Genomic DNA, 22261 nt, shown 5'->3' on the forward strand with positions numbered 1-22261 from the left:
GAAGTATGACATGGAGAGCGGGTCTTTGGGAATGAAGTTCATTGGGTTATCCACAGTGGTATTTCATAGGTTGACTGATAAGCTGATTGTAATCGCAATGGAGTTAAAACAGTTTTCTGTCTATACATTGAATATTGAGGCGGAACACACTGGGAACCAAATTTTGAGTCGTGCTCAACCGGTATAGCATAAACATTAAATCATCACTCTTTTTAAGGGGTCATTGTTTCTTTATTTCTTTACTTGCCATGTATTTAACAATTGAATGCTCATAGTAGGCACTTTATAAATGCTACTAAAACAGCACTTGCCCTCCAGTATAAAGTGATATGTGATGAATATACATTTGCAACTTACCAACATACTCTGTTATCACATGTCAGAAGAACACATTTTATTGCCTCTTGCTGTTTAATCTTTATCTCTTCTTTCACTTGTGTTACTATCAAGGCAGTAAGGTATGGAGCCCCCCACTGAAGTAGACCTTTTGGGAGATGGGCCAGCCCAGGCAGTACTCTCAGCCAATAGGATGGCCCGAATGGCACGGAAAGCTGAGCAGACCAAGGAAGAGCTGCTGAGGATACAAAAGAGAGTTGACCAGGTGAGGGATCACAAAAAACACATATAGACCCTTCAACACGATTACTATATTAGAGAAGAAGAAGCCATCAGAGCATGTGAATGCGATGCATAGGAGTGCTGCAAAGAGTTGCATACCAGTACCAAAGATGGCAGTACAACAGTATTTATTTCTTTAAGGTTTTCATAATAACAGCCAATGTATCTACCTGTGGCATCTGCAGCCACATTAGTGTGGGTTTATGTAACAGGTGTTATTATTACCCAACTCAATGGTACCAATTTGTTCACTTGTAAAGTTTTTTTTTTTTAAACTGCATTTTATTGTTGTGGAACAAATGCCACAATATTTCTTAGATGTGTACATATAGATGATGAAACTAATTCAAAGACATCACACAATACTAATCACAGTAACTTTGCATTAGGGCAACCTCCTATATTCCAGCCATTTCTCCCATATTTCCCATGTTTCCTGGGGCATCCCTGTTATATACATTTTTTTTGTTGCTGTTTGGCACAACAGTTCATCGCCACATTTCCAGCAGATCAAGAGGGGAGAAAAAGTAGAATTGCACACTTTTGCTGTGTATCTCTTGGCTAACATTGTTTCAATCCCCTCCCGGGTTCTGTTCCCAGGCGTGTTCCTCAACCCATCCCAGACTTCTAAGAGAGCTACATTGGGGGATCGGTACACCAGCCTCCCCAGCACTCTGCAGAGGGTGGTAAATATTGTCCGCCAGTATTGAGTGATCTCGGGGCATTCCCATATCAAGTAGAATAAACTATGCTCAGGGTTCTGAGCAGACTCAGCATTTTGGTGCTGGCAGTGAGCTTGCATACAATAGTCTCAGTGGTGTCGGGTAAGTCATGAGCAGGAAATTAGGTTGAATGAGCCTGAGCCTCCAGGAGATGACCAACACCGTAGGCTTCCCTCTAATCGGAGTCATCTAATGGGCCCAGTCCTCCTTCCAAATGGGACAGCAATCGTGTAAACAGGTTTAGGGAGTTCAGTATGAGGGCTTTGTAAATCCACAAGATGCCCTTCCGTTCAATAGGACCCATGAGGATTTGGGATTCTGTGGGTCTGACTTCCAGACCCACAGCTAGGGAATCATGGAGTTGTTCAAGGGTATGGTGTACCTGTAATTATCTGAAGAATTGCAATCTGTGCAGGGTGTAATCTATTTGAAGGGAGTTTAATGATTTCATGTGGGATCCCTGCCACACATCTCCAACCATGGAGATCCTGATTTTGTCCCAGCCTCCGAACCCAGCGAGGGAGGACGAATGACATAGCCTACACCCCGTCCACAGCGGGGTCTCAAGCATGATCCTTTCATCCCAGCCAATCCATTTCAGCTTTGAGCGCTGTGTTACAAGGACTAGCTGGGCTGGCTCAGGGAGGTGGGGGATGATGGGGTTTCCATAAAGCATACATATACTATTTTCCAATCCAACAGTTGCCACCTCTAGGCAGAACATTGGATCACTCCATCCCTCATTCAACCAGTAATTGACAACCAACAGGTGGGCTGCTCAATAAACTTGGCAGATTTCTGCCATGCGTATTCCTCCATCAGGAGGGGTGGTTAAACCACAAGAAGGCACGTATTTTGTCCAATAGGTTACGGAATCAGGTATGTGGTATCTTTGTAAAATAGCACAATAATTTTGAACAGGGCTATGCAGCCCAAGATATTAAGAGGAAGTCCTACTCACCTGCCTATGTCCGCCATGAACCAAGCCACGAGGGACTTCAGGTTATGGCTCCAGGTTAGGCTAGGTGTGAGCACTATGTGTATCCCTAAAGAGCGAAAGCTCAGTCTACGTATTGTGAAGTCTCTTCCCAGGTCGTCACTTGCTCATCTGCCCTCAGAGGGACCAGGACCGATTTTAGGCCAGTTAAAACTCAGTCCAGATGACTCTCCATACAGGGTGAGCATCTGGAGAAGTCGTGGGACCACAAGGGATGGCTGGGACATAAAGAGAAGGACATCATTAGCATATAGGGTGCAGGGATCCTCCATTGATACCCCAGTTAAATCCCCATATCTGCGTGTTGTAGCAAATCCAGGCTGCCAGAGGCTCTATGGCCAGGGCAAATATAAAAGAGAATAGAGTGCAGCTCTGATGGGTACCTTGGCTTATTACGAATGGGGCAGAGAGGGTGCTATTGACACAGGCTTAGGCTCGGGGACTGGTACTCCTGTTGGACATAAACCAACAATGATCGGGTGGATCAGATGTAGTATGATTTTAAGTGCCTGGCTAGCCTGAACATTAGCAGATATGTTTATTTCAGGAGTTGAGAAGGTAGATTGTGCAATAAGATGCACAATGATCCTGTGGCATGCACAATTTCCGCAGCACCATTATGGTTGCCAAGTCAAGTTTGGGAGGGAAATATGATTTATTTAATTGCCTGCTGATATAGAGGAGGAGGGGGGGCAACTGGGCTTGAAAGTATCAGTAGTACCCAATAGGAAAACTGTCTTGTCCTGGAGTTTTACCTGAATTCATGTCGCAAAGTGTCATTGTGATTTCCTCAGTTGTGAGGGGGAGTTCAGATCACCCTATCGCTTCCACTAACTCTCGCCATCTGGATGTTGGTCACTAGCGGGGATGAGCTTTCTTGGGGGTCGTTCACATGGTGCATAAAGCCCGAAATAGTAAGCCATGAATGTTGCTGTGCCATTCTCAGTTGTAATTGACAAGATGATCTAAGAGGCGACGTCCTTCATCGCCTGCCAGTAGAGAAGAGTTCCCGATTTATTCCCCTACTCATAAACCTTTTCGTCGATGCAAACCAGCATTTGTGGGTCTCGTCAAGGGCCAGCTGTCGAATGGACGCTTTCTCTAGTGCTAGAAGTTTGCTCTTGGTATCAGGAATTTTGGCAGAGCCGATTTGTTCTAATGTTAGGATGTTGAGTACCAGACTGCCATTTGTTGATGTGTGCCCCCTTCCTTCCCTTTTAGGTGGGATTGTGCCATTCCTCAAAGGGTGGTCTTACCCACCACCCACGGCAGCCCAGGGAAGTCTATAGTGTCTTGATTTAATTAATAAATGCTACCTATTTGTTTGAGCAACGATTCAGAAAAGGGGGTGGTGATGAACAGAGTGTCTGAATTAAGCAGACCACTCTTACCCAGTCCAAAGATCAGGGCTTGATCCATCACCGTTATTTAGCTCACTGCCCCATCCCAGCTCAGAACCTGGCTATATGCAAATTAGTCTGTCCCTGGCCCAGTGCATCATGGGAACAGGGCAGACCAAACTACCAAGCCAATTCTTCACCAGAAAGGAGACAAGCTACCGGGGACCGGTTTCTGGCATTTCAGCCTCGTCGGCCCGGCTTGCTTAAATCCTGATGGAGCAGTGAGCAAGGGACTCATGTCTGAGTATACCCTGCCACACCTATAGTGGCCAAAAACGATTCAGAAAAGGGGGTGGTGATGAACAGAGTGTCTGAATTAAGCAGACCACTCTTACCCAGTCCAAAGATCAGGGCTTGATCCATCACCGTTATTTAGCTCACTGCCCCATCCCAGCTCAGAACCTGGCTATATGCAAATTAGTCTGTCCCTGGCCCAGTGCATCGTGGGAACAGGGCAGACCAAACTACCAAGCCAATTCTTCACCAGAAAGGAGACAAGCTACCGGGGACCGGTTTCTGGCATTTCAGCCTCGTCGGCCCGGCTTGCTTGAATCCTGATGGAGCAGTGAGCAAGGGACTCATGTCTGAGTATACTCTGCCACACCTATAGTGGCCAAAAACGATTCAGAAAAGGGGGTGGGGATGAACAGAGTGTCTGAATTAAGCAGACCACTCTTACCCAGTCCAAAGATCAGGGCTTGATCCATCACCGTTATTTAGCTCACTGCCCCATCCCAGCTCAGAACCTGGCTATATGCAAATTAGTCTGTCCCTGGCCCAGTGCATCATGGGAACAGGGCAGACCAAACTACCAAGCCAATTCTTCACCAGAAAGGAGACGAGCTACCGGGGACCGGTTTCTGGCATTTCAGCCTCGTCGGCCCGGCTTGCTTGAATCCTGATGGAGCAGTGAGCAAGGGACTCATGTCTGAGTATACCCTGCCACCTATAGTGGCCAAAAACGATCCAGAAACTCTGTCCATCACCACCCCTTGTTGTTAAATATTTTGTCCACCCTAAGCGTGGAAGGGTATACTCAGATGTGAGTCCCGTGCTCATTTCACCATCAGGATTCAAGCAAGCCGGGCCGACGACGGCTGAAATGCCAGAAACCGGTCCCCGGATGCTTGTTTCCTTCCCAGTATAAGAATTGGCTTGGTAGTTTGGTTTGCCCTGTTCCCATCATGCACTGGGACAGGAACAGACTAATTTGCATATAGCCAGGTTCTGAACTGGGATGGTGCAGTGAGCTAAAAAACGGTGTTGGATCTAGCCCTGATCTCTTGACTGGGTGAGAGTATTCTCCTTAATTCAGAAACTCTGTCCATCACCACCCCTTGTTGTTAAATATTTGTTTGAGCAAGGAATTCTCTAAAGCCACGTTGCTACAGACACCAGGCATTGCGCCACCACATCGGGCGGGGTTCCTTCCTCCAACGACCAAAGACGAGGGTCACTGGGGCGTGATCAGAAATGGAACAGGGAAATATGTGGGAGCCTACTGTGTATGGGAATTCGGATGCAGGAGTAGTATCAGATCAATTCAAGATAGTGATTTACGTGCTGCAGAGTGGCGGGTGCAAACCTGGACATGGAGGTTCCATTCTCGTCAGGCATCACAGAGATCCAAACCCTGTGGTATAGTTATAAGTCTATTTATTATATGTCTATATCATGGATATGTCATCATTCATTAGTAGATAGTGGATTGTTAAGGTTCTGTAATGACATGTTAAGGTTCTGTAAAATAATACTGGAAGCACACTGAGAGAAGATGGTAGGGGACTGGATGTGGTCTTTTGGGCTCAGTGATTCTGCATCTTATCTACTAAAAAAGTGAATATTGATTTACCTTCCTGCGACTACGTGTGCTGATCTCTTCTGACCCTCAACCCAGCCCCGCAATTCTCCATCCACCCTGCCCGTGGGGGGGGGGGTTCCAAGGCCCATGGAGTGTAGAGTGGAAGTCAAAATATCTATGAAATCCATCCCAATAAAGTAGATCCCATGGGAGGCGGAGGCTCTAAGGGCGTTGACATTCTATGTCATGAAAATGAAGGAGCCCATATCAGGGAAGATAAGGAAAGTCTGGAGCTGACAGCGTGTCCCACACTTTGGGTCAGCTAACAATGACATTAAATTCCATAGAAGTAAAGTGCAAGCTCTGTAGGTGCAGTGGTTAGTATTGTGGTGTGCATAATAGAGGAACATCAAGAACGGTAAACCAATAAAGCCAGAACTGGCTAACTTAATAAAGGTCTGTGTCCCCCAACATCTCTTCCCACCCATACTCTCCCCCCCCCATAGTATCTGTTCGCCCCCCAAAAAACATACTAGAACAAATGTAGGTGTGAGTCCTAAGACGTGTTCCAAACTTGGGTCCTTAGTGATCCGCAATGTACGAAGCATACCGGGTTCATAAGTATCTAATGGAGTCCCAGGAGGCTTAGGTGGTTGGTGTCTGTTATGTCCAGGGAGGATTCCTGGTCTACGGTCTGGGGTGGGGATGCCGCCACAGATGCTCCTGTGGATGGAAAGGGGGTCATCATCAGTGTCAGAGTGTGAGCCAGCCGCCTACACCCAGCACTGACATCTCCACGATTTCCATTGTCTGACAGGGGCTCAGTATGGTACCAGGGGTAGCCTTGCACTGAGGGTGACCCCCAGGCAGGAGACGGAATGCATTGTACGGGTCGTTGTGCCGTTGTCTACTCCCATTCCTACTCGATGAGTTTCAAAGGAAATTGCCTTGCCTTCAATATCCGCATGTATTGTAGTTGTATTGCCCGAAGTTTCATTTTAACTCTGTCATATGATTTCTGGACTCGTTGAAAATGGTGGGTGTAGTCAGGAAATGTCATTATACGCTGGGATTGGTAGGTGATTTCCCCTTTTTTTCTGGGCTTTCTGAATGATTTTGTCAGATTGAAGTTCAGGATTTTTGCAATAATCGGATGGGGGGGATCCCAGAGTTTGTATCAAGCATCTGAGTGCTCCTGCCACCACGAAGTAGTTAGAGAGTGGAAGTGTGGGTACCCAGAAGGTAATCCATCCTTAAGGAAGGCCACCGGAGTTAGGCCCCCGGTGCCCTCTGGAAAAGCCCACGAAGCTTAAAAAATATGCTAGTTTACCATTTGTGCATTCACTGGTCACTCATCCATCTCATACCGAGGGTGGAAGTTCTTTGTTATGTACTTTTTCATTTACTTAAAGGCTTTCATTTATTAAAAGTAATGCTTACAAAGTTACAAACCATAACTTCTATTGCACTTTTGTAAATGGACACCGTTTTGTAACTTACCTTCTGTTGCTTTTCTTGTAAAGCTCTCTGTTACCCGAAAGGGTCTTGTTCGCACCATATAAAACTCCCAATAAATACATAATAAACCATGAACATAAATATATCAACAGACCACATAAGCTTTGCGTGGTTTACAAAAAGCACAATGTGACTCTCTGGCTAGCCAGTGTAACAGAATAGCCCATTTGTATCATCGTGCAGTGGGGGACCCGAGGTGTACCCCTGTTTAGACTTCAGTTTAGCTACCTTGGGTCTGCTGATCAGATGAAGAAGCACCGTTGAGTAGACCTAAAAACCTGTGTGTCGTGCTAAATGTGACATGTATGTGGAAACATTTTCACTGCTTCTGGTTTTGTGTTTCTTAGATGGTCCAAGCCTTTGAGCGTAGTAACCTGGCAGAAGTGGAACCACAGACAGCTATGGAAGTTGTGGAAGATGTGGTAAGTTACAAATCATGTAGAGGCTGGGAAGAAGTGATAAGCTAAGGAAATAAGGAAAAGACACTGGTATGGAGGTTGTGGAGGACATGGTAAGTTACAGATGGCAGATGTGCATAGAGGCTGCGGAGATATGGTAAGTTACAGAGAGGATAGAGGTATAAAGGCTGGAGAAGATGTGGTAAGCTAACAACAGGGGACAGGGAGGCTGGGAAGACAAGGTATGCTAAGGGTAGGAGATTGGAGGCTGGAGAAGACGTGGTAAGCAAAGGACAGACTGGAATGGAGGCTGAAGAAGACGTGGTAGGCTAGGATATGAGAATAGTATGAAGGCTATGGAAGACTGGGTTAGCTAATGACAGACTGGCATGGAGGCTGGAGAAGACGTGGTATGCTAAGGCAGGAGAGTGGCATGTAGGCTGGAGAATACATGGTAGGCTAAGGATAGGAGAGTGGCATGGAGGCCTTGGAAGACGTGGTAAGATAAGGATGGCAGAGTGACATGAAGGCGTGGCACGCTAAGGACAGGAGAGTGGCATGGAGTCTGGGGAAAACATGGTAAGCGAAGTATAGGAGACTGGCATGGAGGCTAGAGAAGATGTGGTATGCTAAGGATAGGAGAATGGCATGGAGGCTGGGGACACAGTGGTACGCTAACAATTGGAGAGTGTCATGAAAATCGGGGGAGACATGTTATTCTAAGGACAGGAGACTGATATAGAGACTGGAGAAGACGTGGTTATATAAGACCAGGAAAGAAGTATGGGGATATGGAATACACGGTAAGCTAATAGTAGCAGATTAGCATGAAGATTGCAGAGGATGTGGTAAGTGCTCTATGTAATGTTTGTTAACCGCAGCAGACAAGCACAATGATTTGGAGGTTGTTGCGTGTCACTGTGTTTCTCTCTGTGAAATCTCACCTTCTTGGTCCCATCATAACATCAATTGAATTAGAAAAGCCCTGATGACCCACATCCTCCCGTGCACATGAAGCAAGCACCTGATATTCTCACAGTCAATCACCTGCAACTCCCCAGGCAGATCAATTGACAGCAATGAAAATATTGTAAATTAATTTTTGGCACCTGTAACCCCCACTGAGCCCCTCTTCTCTTCACCTGAAGGCAGCTCAGTACTTTAACACTCACTGTAGCCTTGGGGTACAGGAACAGGAACTTCTCACATTCAGACTGTCTAGGCCATGAAACATACCCCATGTGAAGGTATGTCTGATCAACATTTTTCTTCTCCATAGCTCAATTTTTTTCTTCCTATAGGAAAAGCTGGAGTCAATCCTGGGGGACCATGTCCTGAAGAAGAAGTACCAGCAGCAGCTCACAGTCTTCATTGTGGGCTACGAGGAGACCTGTGGACAACGGAAATACCTCCTCTCGCAGCTGCAGGAGGTTGGAATATTGTACATTTAATCATGTTAGGGGAAATGTTGTGTAGATATGGGAAGCGTCATAGGTTGTTGCGTAAGTTATGACTTTGGTATAACTGTACAAGGGTGCTTTCCACTCATGGGTGACATTGGTGAACCTGGCTTATGCAAACGATGAATGTGAAAGGCAGGTAAAGGTAGCCACGTAGTATCGTATTAAATTTGTAATTGACATAGAAGAATTGTTTTTGGGGTACTAGCAATCCCATAAGTAGAACAGGTGCACCATGGTAACAGTAACATTTTTCGCAATATCACACACACACATTGCACTAAGAAGAATGTACACTTTTAGTTAAAAGTATTTATTAGTACAGTAACAATATGTTTCTTTGGACATCTAAAACAACTACACAGAATTTTATCAAAAACCAGCAAGCAGAATAGTTATTAATAATGAGAACAAAATGAACATTTCTAACATTGTTAAAATGTAATCTAAAACCTAACACCCTAATGTCTTCTATGCGCTACACTAAGAGAGCATGGAATTCAAAACAATTTGCAGTCTACAGTTCCTTGGGGCGAAGAAGCTCACTGCATACCTTGTTGACAGCAAAAGCTGTCTTTATCAGTGGGGGGATGAAGACAGTGTTACCCGTGAACGCAAACACATGCTGTGGTAGCAGTCAGTCGGTCTTCCTCTGGACTGGGCTTCATCAACTTGAGGCATTAGGTGCGATGTAGCCTCTTTGAAGAGCGAAGTGTGCCAGGAGTAGGCAAGACCGTCCTTAGCAGAATCTCAATCAATAATCTGGGTTAAGGACCTCTCCTGACAAGTGATCGAGTGGCGCTACATATATAATAAATCATATCAGAAATTGGAATTTCTGACATAAGTTTAGGATTGTCTGACACAGAGTATTTGCATCAAGGTATGCGTCCTAGACGTTTCCTTATGAACGTAAATGGCACAAGGATGTCAATTCAGACTACATTATTTTGGCTATATGTCTATGCATGGTCTTATTTAACCTTGACATGGTGAAGGGTAGACTTTCGACCAGATGAATGTCATATTAGATGGGGCATCTATGCCATTAATCGAAGAGCTTAACGCTATCACAATTCTTAGAAAGATAAGGTCTGGAGACATCTGCGTCAAAGGTAGACATGATAGTGATTTTGCATAAATCGGGGAATATGGTGACGTCCATTGTCTAAATTAAGGAAGATGGCAACCTCCAGGGACTAAAATGGAATTAGGGCCTACACAAGATAGAACCAGACCTTAGGGATTTTACTTCAAGGTGGCACGTGCATATGTTATTTGAGTAAAGTGCCCTTTTTGTATGGTTACCCCCCACGTTTTGCTCCAAATGCTGATGGTTATGACTCTGATAGTGACTGCAGTCTGCTGCCCGGACCCCGGTGCCTGTGCTCCCTCCCAAAACTGTCATGTTCTACTTGGTAATCCAAAATTGGCCAAGACTTTACCCCCTTATCAGTCCCTAGTATATGTTACCAGGGATACCGAGGGCAGAGGTGGTAAAGGGGTTCCCAGGGCTACAGCACAGTTTTGTACCACCCTGGGTGACCCAAACAAACTACTGAAAGTATGCCTGTCATTGAAGACTGCAGGAGCAATGCAAACTACTTGGACTTGGTTGTGCCCTCGCCATGTGTGGCACAGTCAATGCACTGTCTTTAATATATGACAGGGACTCCTAAGGAAGGCCTCCTCCACTCAGGAGGCAGGGTGCATTATATTAGAGATGTGGACATATAAGTGCAAACCTGTATGTCCCTATAGTGGCGTTCCCCATTGGAAACTACTATAAGTGTTAGCGGTCCATAAGATAACAAGGGCTTCCAACTGGGCACTCTTGAGATGGGCAGCTCCATTATGGTACCACTAAAATATGTCACAATTCTCGTGCCCTGGGTGAACTGGCATGCACCCAGGTGGCACCTTAGAGGTTGCCCACATTGTTGCGCAAGCTTCACTGTGCTCTGGCTGACCAGGACCTTCTTTCCAGTACCTGCTGCAGCCAAGACAGAGTCTGACCTTATGCCAGGCAGTGGGATCACTCCTAGGAGTCGGGAAGAAAGGCTTGGGCAGGAAGGAGTTCACACCTCCCTCCTCCCTAGCATGCTAGTAAATTGGCACAACAGGGCAGTGAGCTTCAAAGACTGCACTGCCACTGATATGCATCTGGACTGTCCCCCTGAGGCGGATACAGCCCTCCCCTCTACCCAGGTGTGCTTGTAACCGGGCAAGGTGGGAAATTAGATATAGAGGAAATGTACACCTCCAGGAAGGCTGGCCCAACTCTAGGGTGGACAGCCTGATCTGTGCAACTAAAATAGAATTCTACCATCTTTAGGACGGCAGACATAGTGGATACTGGGTAGAAATGTGACCTACACCACTGGATGTGGTCACCTCAAGGGTGAATTAATTGCAGGAAATAGCTGTCCATTGCCTACTAACTCCCACACTTCTAACTCTCTTAAATCGAGGTTTTAAGGGACCCACCAGACACCAGAACTAAGATCTGAACAACTTACTTAACAGGCCCAAGAAATGACCTGTATTGCCGACAACAGGAACTTTGCACACAGCACAAAGCAAAAGAGGGATACTTTATCCCTGAGGCAACAGACTTGTAACTGAGTGAATGACCCTCTCCTTTGGCTAAAACTTGATACTCCCAAAGAGAGGGACCTGTGTGGAAGCCAGAAGCAACCACAGTCTCCCCTGGACTAGTGGCACAAGTCCCCTGCAAACTGCAGGTAAAAACACTCGCCATATCCAAAGATTCACTGGTCATCGGGCCCTTTGAGTGTTCGTCAAAAACCAGGTGGTGCAGTGCATTGTGGGAGTTGTAGTCTTGCCTGTCCTGAAGTTTCAGGCCACTACATTTCTCCATTGGACCCAGTGAAGTTCTAGAAGCTTTTCACTGTGCCTACTGTTACCAAGGCTTGTTGGTCCCCAATCCAGTAACCACCCCCCACATTCGACTGCATCTACAGAGAACACAGTGCAACCATCATCTGATGTTAGCAGCTGCGTACCTGTTGTGTGTTTGCATTTTGTTTCCTGCAGCACCATGTAAGCGGTACAAACAGCACTACCTGTGGCTCCTGTTCGCTACCAAGAATATTAGAACAATTCTGCACCTGGACTCCACAGGCTAGGTAAAATTGATCTGACTGTTGTGGCCTGGTCCTGGGGACCGCATTACCATAACCCTATAAGGGGTCCATGTAACTCACCTTGCAAATGACTGTCAATAGTGGTTTTTGCCATTGACTGCAATGTTATTTTGTCTATGTATTTTACTGCACTGATTTATTAAAAAATCTATAACTCCGGTTATATGTATGCTATTCTGTTTGTTTTGGTGTCTAAATTAAGATAGAAATACATTCTATTTTGATAAATTGGTGTAGGATTTTTCTTGAGTCTCGTAAACTACTTATCGTCCACGTTGGTACTCTGAAATGCTTAACACATGTTCCTCTAGTAAAGCCTGACTGCTCTTTGCCACTTTACAAGGACTAAGCTAAGGATTTATTAGTATGAATTCCAGCTATACCACATAATATTCCACTTTACCACAGTTATGGTCTTAAGGCACCTCAGTTTATATGCATTAGGTAAATCAGGGGATCTAACCAATGTGCCCTGTATTGAAGTCACTTGCCCTCACACAACATCTTCCAGCCCTACCTCGAACACATCAAATATGCTCTATAATCAATCCTTAATCAAGTGTTGTGATTGATTAACAAGTGCTTCTATGCGCATAACCGGAGATGCTTCTTGTTTGATTTTCTCCTAGATTTATAATTAATATGATGGAGTAACTTTGCTGTTAAAACCAGAAGCACAAATAATGCAGAATGACTGCTTAAGATTAAAACAAAATCCAAGATGGATAGAATGGGGATGTGAATAGGGCTGTGGATACAGATGGGATATGTGCCCTGAAAAATCTGATCTGCATATATGTATGAACGTGCAGAAATGCTGATTTGTTATCCTGTATGAGTTGCTTCAGTGTCACAAGGTGGAAGCAAACAATAAGCTGAATGTTGATTGGGCTTTATTTTGTGTAGTGAAAATGAGGTGCCTTCATTATTCACAATTGGCAAAGGCAGTTTGATTTGTTTCAAATTAATTGAGGTGTAAGAAAAGGGGCAGCATCAAGTGGATCTATTTCAGCCCAGTGGAAAATACTTGCAGAACAGGATCACCTCCTTCTCACCTAACATATTGAGGCAAATGTTGCTTCAACTCTGAGCTTAGACTTTATTGGGTGGCCATGGTAGCCACTATCAATGTATTCCCTCAAGCCGCCTCCACATAAAATAATAATTTTTCCTTAGTGGTTTGCCCATTATCAATACAGCACCCTGCCTTAATAATTCATTAGAGACTTAATTTCTGATTTACCCACCCTCAGATCAAAAGACCATGATTTCTGATTTTCAATATGTTTCATGGTTTTCCAACAAATTTGGTGCAGTTTCAGCTCATGTACTCAACTACCTTAAAAAAAAAAAAACTACATTTGTAATCAGCACATGTTACTTATCATTTGGTTGGATCACAGAACTTTACTGTTTCACGTCATCTGCCCAGTACTCTTAACATTTAACTCCCCAAATCACAAACTATGTTAAATATCTCTCAAATGGTTTGTTACTCTCTAACCAAATCAGTCATTTTCAGGTAGACTCAAATCACAGATTGGAATCCATTGTCTCTGCCTCTTGTTTCCAGACAGCTAGCACTCATCGGTTCTAGGTTGGCCCTAAGCAGAGATCTGGAGCAAAAACTGTCATGGTCCTTACTTCTTCTCACAAAATGACGAAACAATAAAACGGCATTGTGGAGGCTATATGGGAAGTCATTCTAAAAAATACCCTTAAAATCTATTCTCATCCTGTACAAGAGCAAACTAGGGAAAGTATGCATGAGTCTAACAGACTGGCCAGATTTGTTGTTCAATTACTTTCTTTTACCACCACAGCATGCACATCCCGATTAACTCTGAAAATAGCCAAACAGGTTTTTCATTTCTAAAACCAATACAAGACCGAGAAAATTGATGGCTGACAAACATGATTCTCATTCAACGATGTTGTTTTTGAGCCAAATCCCTGTCAGCTCCTCTCCCCAAGAGTGTTATCTGCCCTCCCTGTCAGCTCTAACACGTATGTGAAGAGCATATTCGGGATCTTGTCGCTGATTACCACTGGGACAAATCTCGCGCATAGATTATACCACATCCATCTTTTTGCTCCTACAGCCCTTCCATAGTTCATCCCATACCCTTCTTTTTGCTCCTACTACTCTTGATTAGATTTTCTCATCCCATCATTTTACCCGCACAGCTCCTGCATAGATTATCCCACACATCCACCTTTTTACTCCTACAGCTCCTCCATAGATTATTCCAACCCCACCTTTTTTCCTCCTACTGCTCCTCCATAGATTATCACACACCAACAGCTCCAACGTGGAGTATCTCATACCAAGGGATTTGCTCTATCCACTCCTACATAGATGGTACCACACTACACATGTTGGTCCTACAGCTACTAAATAGATTCTCACACTAATTTTTTGCTTCTACCCTTCGAGATTTTTTCAGTACATATTTCACCACAGGTTTCACCAAGGCCTATATTGCTGTCGTAAATATAAATTGTTTGCACCCATCTTTTCTGTCCAATGTTTCACCGATCACCAGATTCGCTCTTACCTCTAAAACCATACATATGGCCATGGTACTTCTACTGGAGCAGTATATAGACCAACACCACTGCCTCTCAAGTCCAGTCACTGTACTTGGGGGTTTATGATGACTTACAACAGCGGGTCGCTGGTGAACATTGCGTCTTGTTAATCCTTCACAGCATACCCATGGCAGTCTATAACTGTACAGCATCTTAAAGAGGCTTCATCCTGACTCTTGAACAGTCGACAAAGCTCACAACAACAAAACAGGGCAATTTCGTTAAAAATAAACTAGCAGCACTTGAGTGGTCCCTCATTTTTTTTTTTTTTTTAAGACCTTTATTGCATAGATGGTAAATTTCTTACATGTTACATTCTGCGGCTCCCAGGGGCAGCCGGGCAGAAAACAATCATAGGAACCTATGACTAGATGACACAGCCATTCAGCCGACAACCCGAGGGTCCGGCGGCGAGTCTCATGCGGGTGTATGTGTAGCCATCCGATGTGTAGGTAGATTAGTATTAGATCTTGTAATTTTATCTTATGTTGTAGAGATTTGCTTTGCAGCGATCACCCAGCATTAGTGCCTTGCTAGCAATCCCCCAATTCCCCGCAATTAGTCAAAAATTTAGTTGCAGGCAGCCAATAGTGGGGGGGGGGGAATCTGCAGCAGGTGGTTTACCAGATCCGTGATCGTAATGCTGACTATTGGAACGACTAGGCGTACAATAGTATAGCTCACTGAGGCATAGTGGTAGGCGGTTATGTGCGGCAGGGCTAGTCTGCAGCCTTTTCAGGCAGGTCTCTAGTGTCAGGTAGTACGATGTCTGCGAGGTCTCCCAGCGGTGGTGTTGGGAGATCGCAAGAGATGCAGCGATATCTGATAGGCTGTGCAGTGGGTCTCTTGTTAACATGGGTGAGGGTGCATGTAAAGTTGTATCTCTCACAATGCATAAGTGTCACCGTGGCTCCGCAGGGTGTGTGTGGTGCGAGATCAATAAAGTATTGCTTCCTGTTAGTGACATGTTGCATCTAACGTCTTCCTTTGTGTGAAGAAACGGGTCCGGTCTGGGAACACGACCAGTTAACAGACCATCCCCTATGCCTACATCTTGGCAGGAGAGATCTGGGGGGTAGGGCCGGTAAAGAAGGGGTGGGGGGTAGGGGGGGTTCGTCACAGGACCTCATATATGGTGTCGGTTGCGGGGCAGGGCCTAGTAGGGTTTCTCGCCGCGTGAAGTGTGCAAGTTAGGTGAGGCAAAGGCAGCAGCTGGTGCGTGGCGCTGCGTGGGCGCCCGGCGCAGTGCGTGGTGTAATAAGTGTCTGTAGTCGTTAGCATTTATCCCAATGTCCAAAGAGGCGGGTGAGCGGGGGAGAGGGTGGCAGGGCTATGTCAGCTTCTGGTGTGAAGAGGTGTTGCGAGGTGTCGGTGCAAGTGCGTTTCAGGTGATCCCCTGCTCCTGACAGGCGCGTCGGAACGCCCTGAGGAAATCATCCCAGAGCTGAGCTATGGGGAACTTACGCAGTCCCGCGGTTTCCTCGCGGAGAAGCACTGTACCTTCCGCTCGCGCCCAGTTGGTAAATGAGGCGCGCCAATGCTGTTCGTGAGGGGGGGTCGCCGCCTTCCAATGCTTGGTTAGCAGACGTTTGGCCGTTATGAGCCCCATGTCCCAGAAGCGCGTACGCACTCTCGTGACTTTAGCGCGCTTGTATAACCCCAAGATGCACGCTTCCCACGTGTGCGGTACCTGCCCGCCAGTGCTGCGCGTGAGTAGCGTTGAAATTTCCGTCCAGTACCTGTGTACTTCGGGACAATGCCACAACATATGCAAGAGGTCCGCTCCGTTCAGAGAGCAGCGCGGACAAGCGGCATCAGTGGTCGTGAAGTACCTGTTTATCTTGTCGGGTGTCAGATATGCTCGGTGCAAGATGTAGAATTGTATTATTCTAAAACGGGGGTTGCGTGGGATGTATGTCGGTCCGGCTAAGATCGTCGCCCATTCTTTATCAGTCCATGCTCGTCCTCTATCCATTGCCCATTTGTCCCGTAGCGACAACGTAGACGGTTGCGAATGCATTAGTAGGGCCTGCGCTAACCAATGTATGACATGTGAGCCATCTCCCATGACGTGGAGATACTGCATAAAGCTGTGCATCGGCAGTTCGTCCGTCATGTCGCCCCAGGACCGAGTGAGTGTGCGTAAGAGGGACGCATGCAGTAGGAATTGGCCAGCTGGGATTTCCGTGTTAGTGGCCAAGCCCGCAAAGGTGAGTAGTGTTCCGTCATTGTAGAGATCTCCCAGAGTGTCCACCCCCGCCTGTGTCCAGCTAGTGAGTCGGGTCACAGTTAGCGCGTCCACTGGCCCTGGAGTACCCAGAATAGGTAGTATCGGAGCATATGGCGTTGTCGCCCGGGTGAGCCGTAAACAACGCAGGAAGCATCTTCGCGCCACCGCCAGGTGCAGCTGCAAGGGGCAGGGAGTTCGGGTTATCGGGTGGAACAGCGTGCAGATTTGCGTTTGCGTCCAGGCAGCAGTGTCCGAAGCAGTATCTTCGAGGTGTTTGCCGCTGAGCCACCCCGTCACCCACTGCATCTGCGCCGCGAGGTAGTACAGCTCCATGTGTGGTACTGCTAGGCCCCCTGCTCAGTGTGCATGTAGAGCTTGGTCAGCGCTACGCGGGGCCGGCCCGCATTCCAGATGAGACTGCGTAGCAGAGTTTCCAGGTCTCGGAATATTTTATTTGGTACGTATGTGGGCAGATTGGCAAAGTAGTACAGCAGTCTGGGCAGTACTATCATTTTAGTAAGTGCTATGCGGCTCGGGACGTTTAGGGGTAAGGTGTTCCAGAACTTGACCTGTGCCCGAATCGAGGTAATGGCCCGCAGAAGATTTCACTCGAGGACATCTGTTGGATTCCGATATATTCGAATCCCCAGATACCGGAATGTAGTGGGATACCATTGCAATCTGCCTCCGCCCAGGCGCACATCGCATTCAGGCGTGTCTGGGCTAAAGGAAAAAGCCCCCGATTTGGCCCAATTAACTCGCAGTCCAGACATTTCCTCGAAGGTTTGGAAGACGTCGGCCAGGGAGTCTGGGATGTTAGTTATGTCTCTGACGTACAGTAGCAGGTCATCTGCATATAGTGACACCGCGTGGAGGCCATCGACTAGCGGGATCCCCCAGTCAGGCCCCTGAGTCCTGAGGATTGTGGCCAGGGGTTCCATGGCCAAGGAGAACAATAGAGGCGACAGGGGGCAACCCTGTCTGGTGCCCCTCCGCACCCGTATAGCGTCCGAGAGCAGCACACCCGTGCGAACTCGGACCGTCGGTTTGTCGTACAGCAGGCCCACCATGGCTTCGTAGCCTCCTCCCAGTTGGTACTTTTCCATAACCGCTCCCAGGTAGGGCCACTCGACCGAATCAAAGGCCTTTTCTAGGTCCAGCACCAGGCATCCTGCTCTGGGCCACTGGTGGGTAGCGTATTCCTGTACACGGAATAGGCGGCGGATGTTGTGGGAGGTGTGGCGTGTCGGAACAAAACCGTTTTGGTCTTGGTGCACCAGGCGGGGCACATAGGGGGCTAGTCTCCGGGCTAGTGTAGAGGCCAGTATCTTATAGTCCGTGTTTAGCAGCGCCAAGGGGCGGTAAGAGCCCATCTGCGTGCAGTCCTTGTCAGGCTTTGGGATGGAGATCAGGGTTGCTTCATTCAACGACGCGGGTAAGAGCGCATCTTCCGCTGCTGCGGTATACACTTTCAGAAGCCGCGGTATGAGTATATCTGCGCCTGCTTTATAAAATTCGGCCGGAAGCCCGTCCGGGCCAGGGGATTTGCCCTTAGATAGGTGGAAAACGGCTTCGCGGATCTCGTCAGGGTCAAGCGAGGCTCCTAATTCGTCCTGTTGTGTGGTAGTCAGGTGTGGCATGAGCAGAGGGGAGAGATAATCAGCAATGTCCGAGCGTGTGCGTAGCAGTCGGGAGCGGTATAGTGTGTCGTAGTGATGAGTAAATGCATCGTGAATCTGATGTTGCGAGTACAATAGGCCCCTCCCTTCCGCGTGTATCGCCGCCACTGGGGATGAGCGGGATTCCTGTGAGATCAGCCAGGCCAGTAACTTGCCAGGTCTATCACTTGAGTGATGTGTCCTCGCCGAGTGTGCTGCGTAGTTAATGTCTCGGAGCCGTTCCAGTAGGCTTGCGTGTTCTGCGCGCGCCTCCTGTAGTGGATCATTGCTACCGTCAACTGCCTCCCCCTCCCTATCCAGAAGGTCGGATTCTATCCTGGTTAGTGCGCCTTCTAGTTGTCGCCCCATGTGGCCCTGTGTTCTCAGGCAGTGTCCACGGACCACTACCTTGAAGGCGTCCCATTCCACCTGGGGGGAGGAAGCCGTGCCCGCGTTGTCTTCAAAGTACTGGGAGGTGTGTGTAAGGAGGGATTCGCGGAAAGCCGCATCAAGCAGGAGCGCTGGTTGTAGTCGCCAGGTGGGAATGGGGGGGCGTGGGCGGTCCCAAGCTATGGATAAAAAGTGTGGGTTATGGTCTGAATGCGTGCGACCCATGTACAATGTGTCAGTTACTAGGGGCAGGAGTGCAGTAGTCGCCATAAATCTGTCCAGGCGGACATGCAATTCGTGGGCACCTGAGTAGTATGAGTAGACCCTCGTTCCAGGGTTGCGCGATCTCCAAACATCATGGAGATCCCACCGGTCAGCCCATTCCAGCAGCGCCTTTGTGGCGCCACGCGTTGGAGCGCCTATGGGAGGCGGGGATGAGCGGTCAAGGGCTATGTCTAATGTGCAGTTGTAATCTCCCCCCAGCAGCCACGGGACCGCGTGCCAGGGTGCCATCGTCGCAGAGAGGTGCATCAGGAAGTCTCCTTGATCAGTATTCGGGGCATACAGCGATGCTAGCACTATCTGTTGGCCATCTAGCCTCCCTCGCACCACAACAAACCTGCCCTCCCGATCTAGTGTTGTGTCTGTGACCGCCCAGGGGATCCCAGGGCGGACCCATATCAGTGCGCCGCGTGCATATGAGGAGTAGGTGGTAGCATAGAGTTGTCCGCGCCACTTGCGGTGTAGTGCCAGTACCTCTGTCTTACTCAAGTGTGTTTCCTGAAGGAGTGCTATGCCTATCTTGTGTCTTTTTAGGTAGGAGTATATCTGGTAGCGCCTAGCTGGTGTGTGCATTCCCCTGATGTTCCAGGTGCATATCCGTATCTCAGACATAGCGCTTCAATGCATAAGTTCCTCCAGCTCCCCCGCACATGCAACTCCCAAGCAGCGCCCCCCACCAGGCCCAAAGTCCCGTCCTCAGCATTAGTCCGCACCAGGGTCTCAGTATGGAGTTTGACGATCTCCAGTGGTGTAGTAGAGTAGGGAAAGGGGGGGGAACATAAAGCCTCAACATGGCAACATAACTTGAAATGCCAAAAGGTCGGCTGCACAACATGTCGCCGTCCAAACTCTCAAATGAGCTCATAAACTATACAGTTCAAGGGGTTAACTTGTGGCGTGTAATATAACAATTGCAATCGTAAAGCAGTTCAATGGGAGCGTAGTAGCCCTCCTGGGTAGTGTAGGGAGGCCATCGCTGTCTGGCGGTCGCTCGGGTATTGTCTCTCAGGGCTATGCTGGCAGCCCCCCCAAGGGGCAAGTAGTGGGGGCCATATCTCCAGGAGTAGATCTCTGTCCCCGGTCGGCTCTGGGAGCGCCAGCCGGCGCGTGCAGTATCACAGAGAAGGCGACCCCCACATAACAGTGTGCAGTTTGATCGCGCGTGTGTGGGGATTACAGTTCTTGGGTGAAGTTCAGGGTCTCAAGTAGAGCGGGGTCCTGCAGTTCGCAGTCGTGCAGACCTTCGGTCGCGAGGGGGGTTCGTGCAGCACTCTTGTAGTCCTGGTCTCTCCGGTGCACAAGGGCGGGAAGTCGCCCCGGTCAGCTTAGCCGAACAGGTCAGCAGTTTGTGGGGTGACATCCGGTAGGTCGTCCGTGCGTTGGGAGTCGTGTATTCCATAGATCGCTTCATCGTCGCTCTGGAGGGGCGTCGGGTGAGCGATCGGAGCAGGGGATGGAGCCGGAGAGCTGCTGATTTCCACCACGCTGCGGAGAGCATCCTGTTGTCCTTGCATCTTCTCGTGCGCAGATGGGGAGTGAGCTGGAGTTCCTCGAGCTCTGGGAGGAGTGGGAGCTCTGCGTCGGCGGCGTCTCCGAGCCCCTCGTGTGCGTTCCGTGGTTGCAGTCCCGTGCGCTCGTCTAGGCACGTCGGGCATGTTCTCGTCTAGCCAGGCCTCTACTTCATCAGGGTTCACAAAGAAGTGCGTCCTATCGTTCGCCACCACCCGTAGCTTGGCAGGGAAGAGCAGCGAGTATTGAAGTCCAGCTTGTCGCAATCTTCTCTTCACCTCTAAGAAGGAGTGTCTCCGTCTTTGCACTTGCACCGTATAGTCCGGGAAGAACATTACCGTAGTGTTGTCAATTCGGATCTCCCCCAACTTCCTGGCTTCCCTCAAGATCGCATCGCGGTCTCTGAAGTTCAGGACTCGTAGGATAACAGGTCTGGGGTTCGAGCCAGCTGAGAGGGGTTTCGTGGGTACTCGGTGAGAGCGTTCTACCACGAAGTGGGGCGATAGTGTGCCTTCCGGCAGCAAGTCACGTAGCCAGTCCTCCACTCTCCGTGTAGGGTCCATCCCCTCCCATTTCTCCGGAATGCCCACCAGGCGGATGTTGTTCCTTCTCGCCCGCCCTTCAGCATCTTCTGCGCGTTCTTCCAAGAATTCCACCCGGTTGAGGAGGTCTTGTATGTGCCTGTCGGACTGGGTCACCGTCGGTTCCATCGTTGCCACCGTGTCTTCCAGCTTCGTGGTGCGTTCCTGCAGTTTCTTGTGGTCAGCCCTGAGGTGCGTCAGGTCTATTGCCAGGCTGTCTATCCTCGTTTCTAAGGAGGCGCGCGTCTGCTGGAGGGACTCCTCCATTCTTTCCATGGCTGCCAGGACCGAATCTAGTTTTGACGCCACCTGGTCGGCGTCCATCTTGGGTGAGGTTTTCGGTGTTTTTCCCTTCACCGATGTGTTCCCCGCTCCGGTGCGTGTCATAACCCCTCCAGACATGGGGTAGGTGGCGTGCACAGGCAGTGCCAGGGGTTCAGGTCGTGTCCTTCAGACGAAGCACCGGGGGGGCCGGGCCCGTCGGGTCGCGGCCGTGGTGGGTCCGGTAGTCCAAGTGTATAAGGCGCGGTCTACAGTCCTGGGCCTTTCGGGCAGCAGTTGAGGGCCCCAGATGTGGGGGGGGGAGAAGCAGCTTCCCTCCCGGTCGTTCCGCAGACTCTTCAGTCTGCTCCTGCGTGGCTAGTGGCCAGCAAGTGCCCCCTGTCGCGCCGGTCGTGGCCGTGAATTAGCGCAGGCCCCGCAGTCACTCCAGCGCCCCCAGTGTCTGCTCGGCAGTCAGGTGTGTTGGGTCCGGTAGCTCAGTTCTTGAGGGTGCTCCCCGTTACAAGCCGAGTCTCACCCGGGCCGTTTTCACAGTCAGGGCGTCTCTCAGGACAAATGTGGTGCAGGCGCCCAGGGGTTCAGCCAGCAGCCAGTAATGTCTCTGCCCCGCTATTGTCCCTCGCAGCCCTCAGTGTGTGAGTGTTCCCAGCGCAGTG

At 48.6% G+C, this 22261-nt stretch overlaps 1 protein-coding gene across 1 annotated transcript in view; it reads left to right on the top strand.

Moving 5' to 3' along the window:
- The first annotated feature begins 460 nt into the window (after nt 1–460).
- The window catches only part of LOC144826256 (uncharacterized), a 257403-nt gene continuing 235602 nt past the window's right edge, over nt 461–22261 (top strand). Inside the window, exons 1-3 of the mRNA XM_078684620.1 lie at nt 461–601; nt 7404–7478; nt 8756–8884. Of these exons, the coding sequence (XP_078540746.1) occupies nt 461–601; nt 7404–7478; nt 8756–8884 (345 nt within the window). The remainder of the gene's footprint in view (nt 602–7403; nt 7479–8755; nt 8885–22261) is intronic.

Source organism: Lissotriton helveticus, chromosome 3_2 (genome assembly GCF_964261635.1).
Source record: "Lissotriton helveticus chromosome 3_2, aLisHel1.1, whole genome shotgun sequence".
NCBI classification, from domain to species: domain Eukaryota; kingdom Metazoa; phylum Chordata; class Amphibia; order Caudata; family Salamandridae; genus Lissotriton; species Lissotriton helveticus.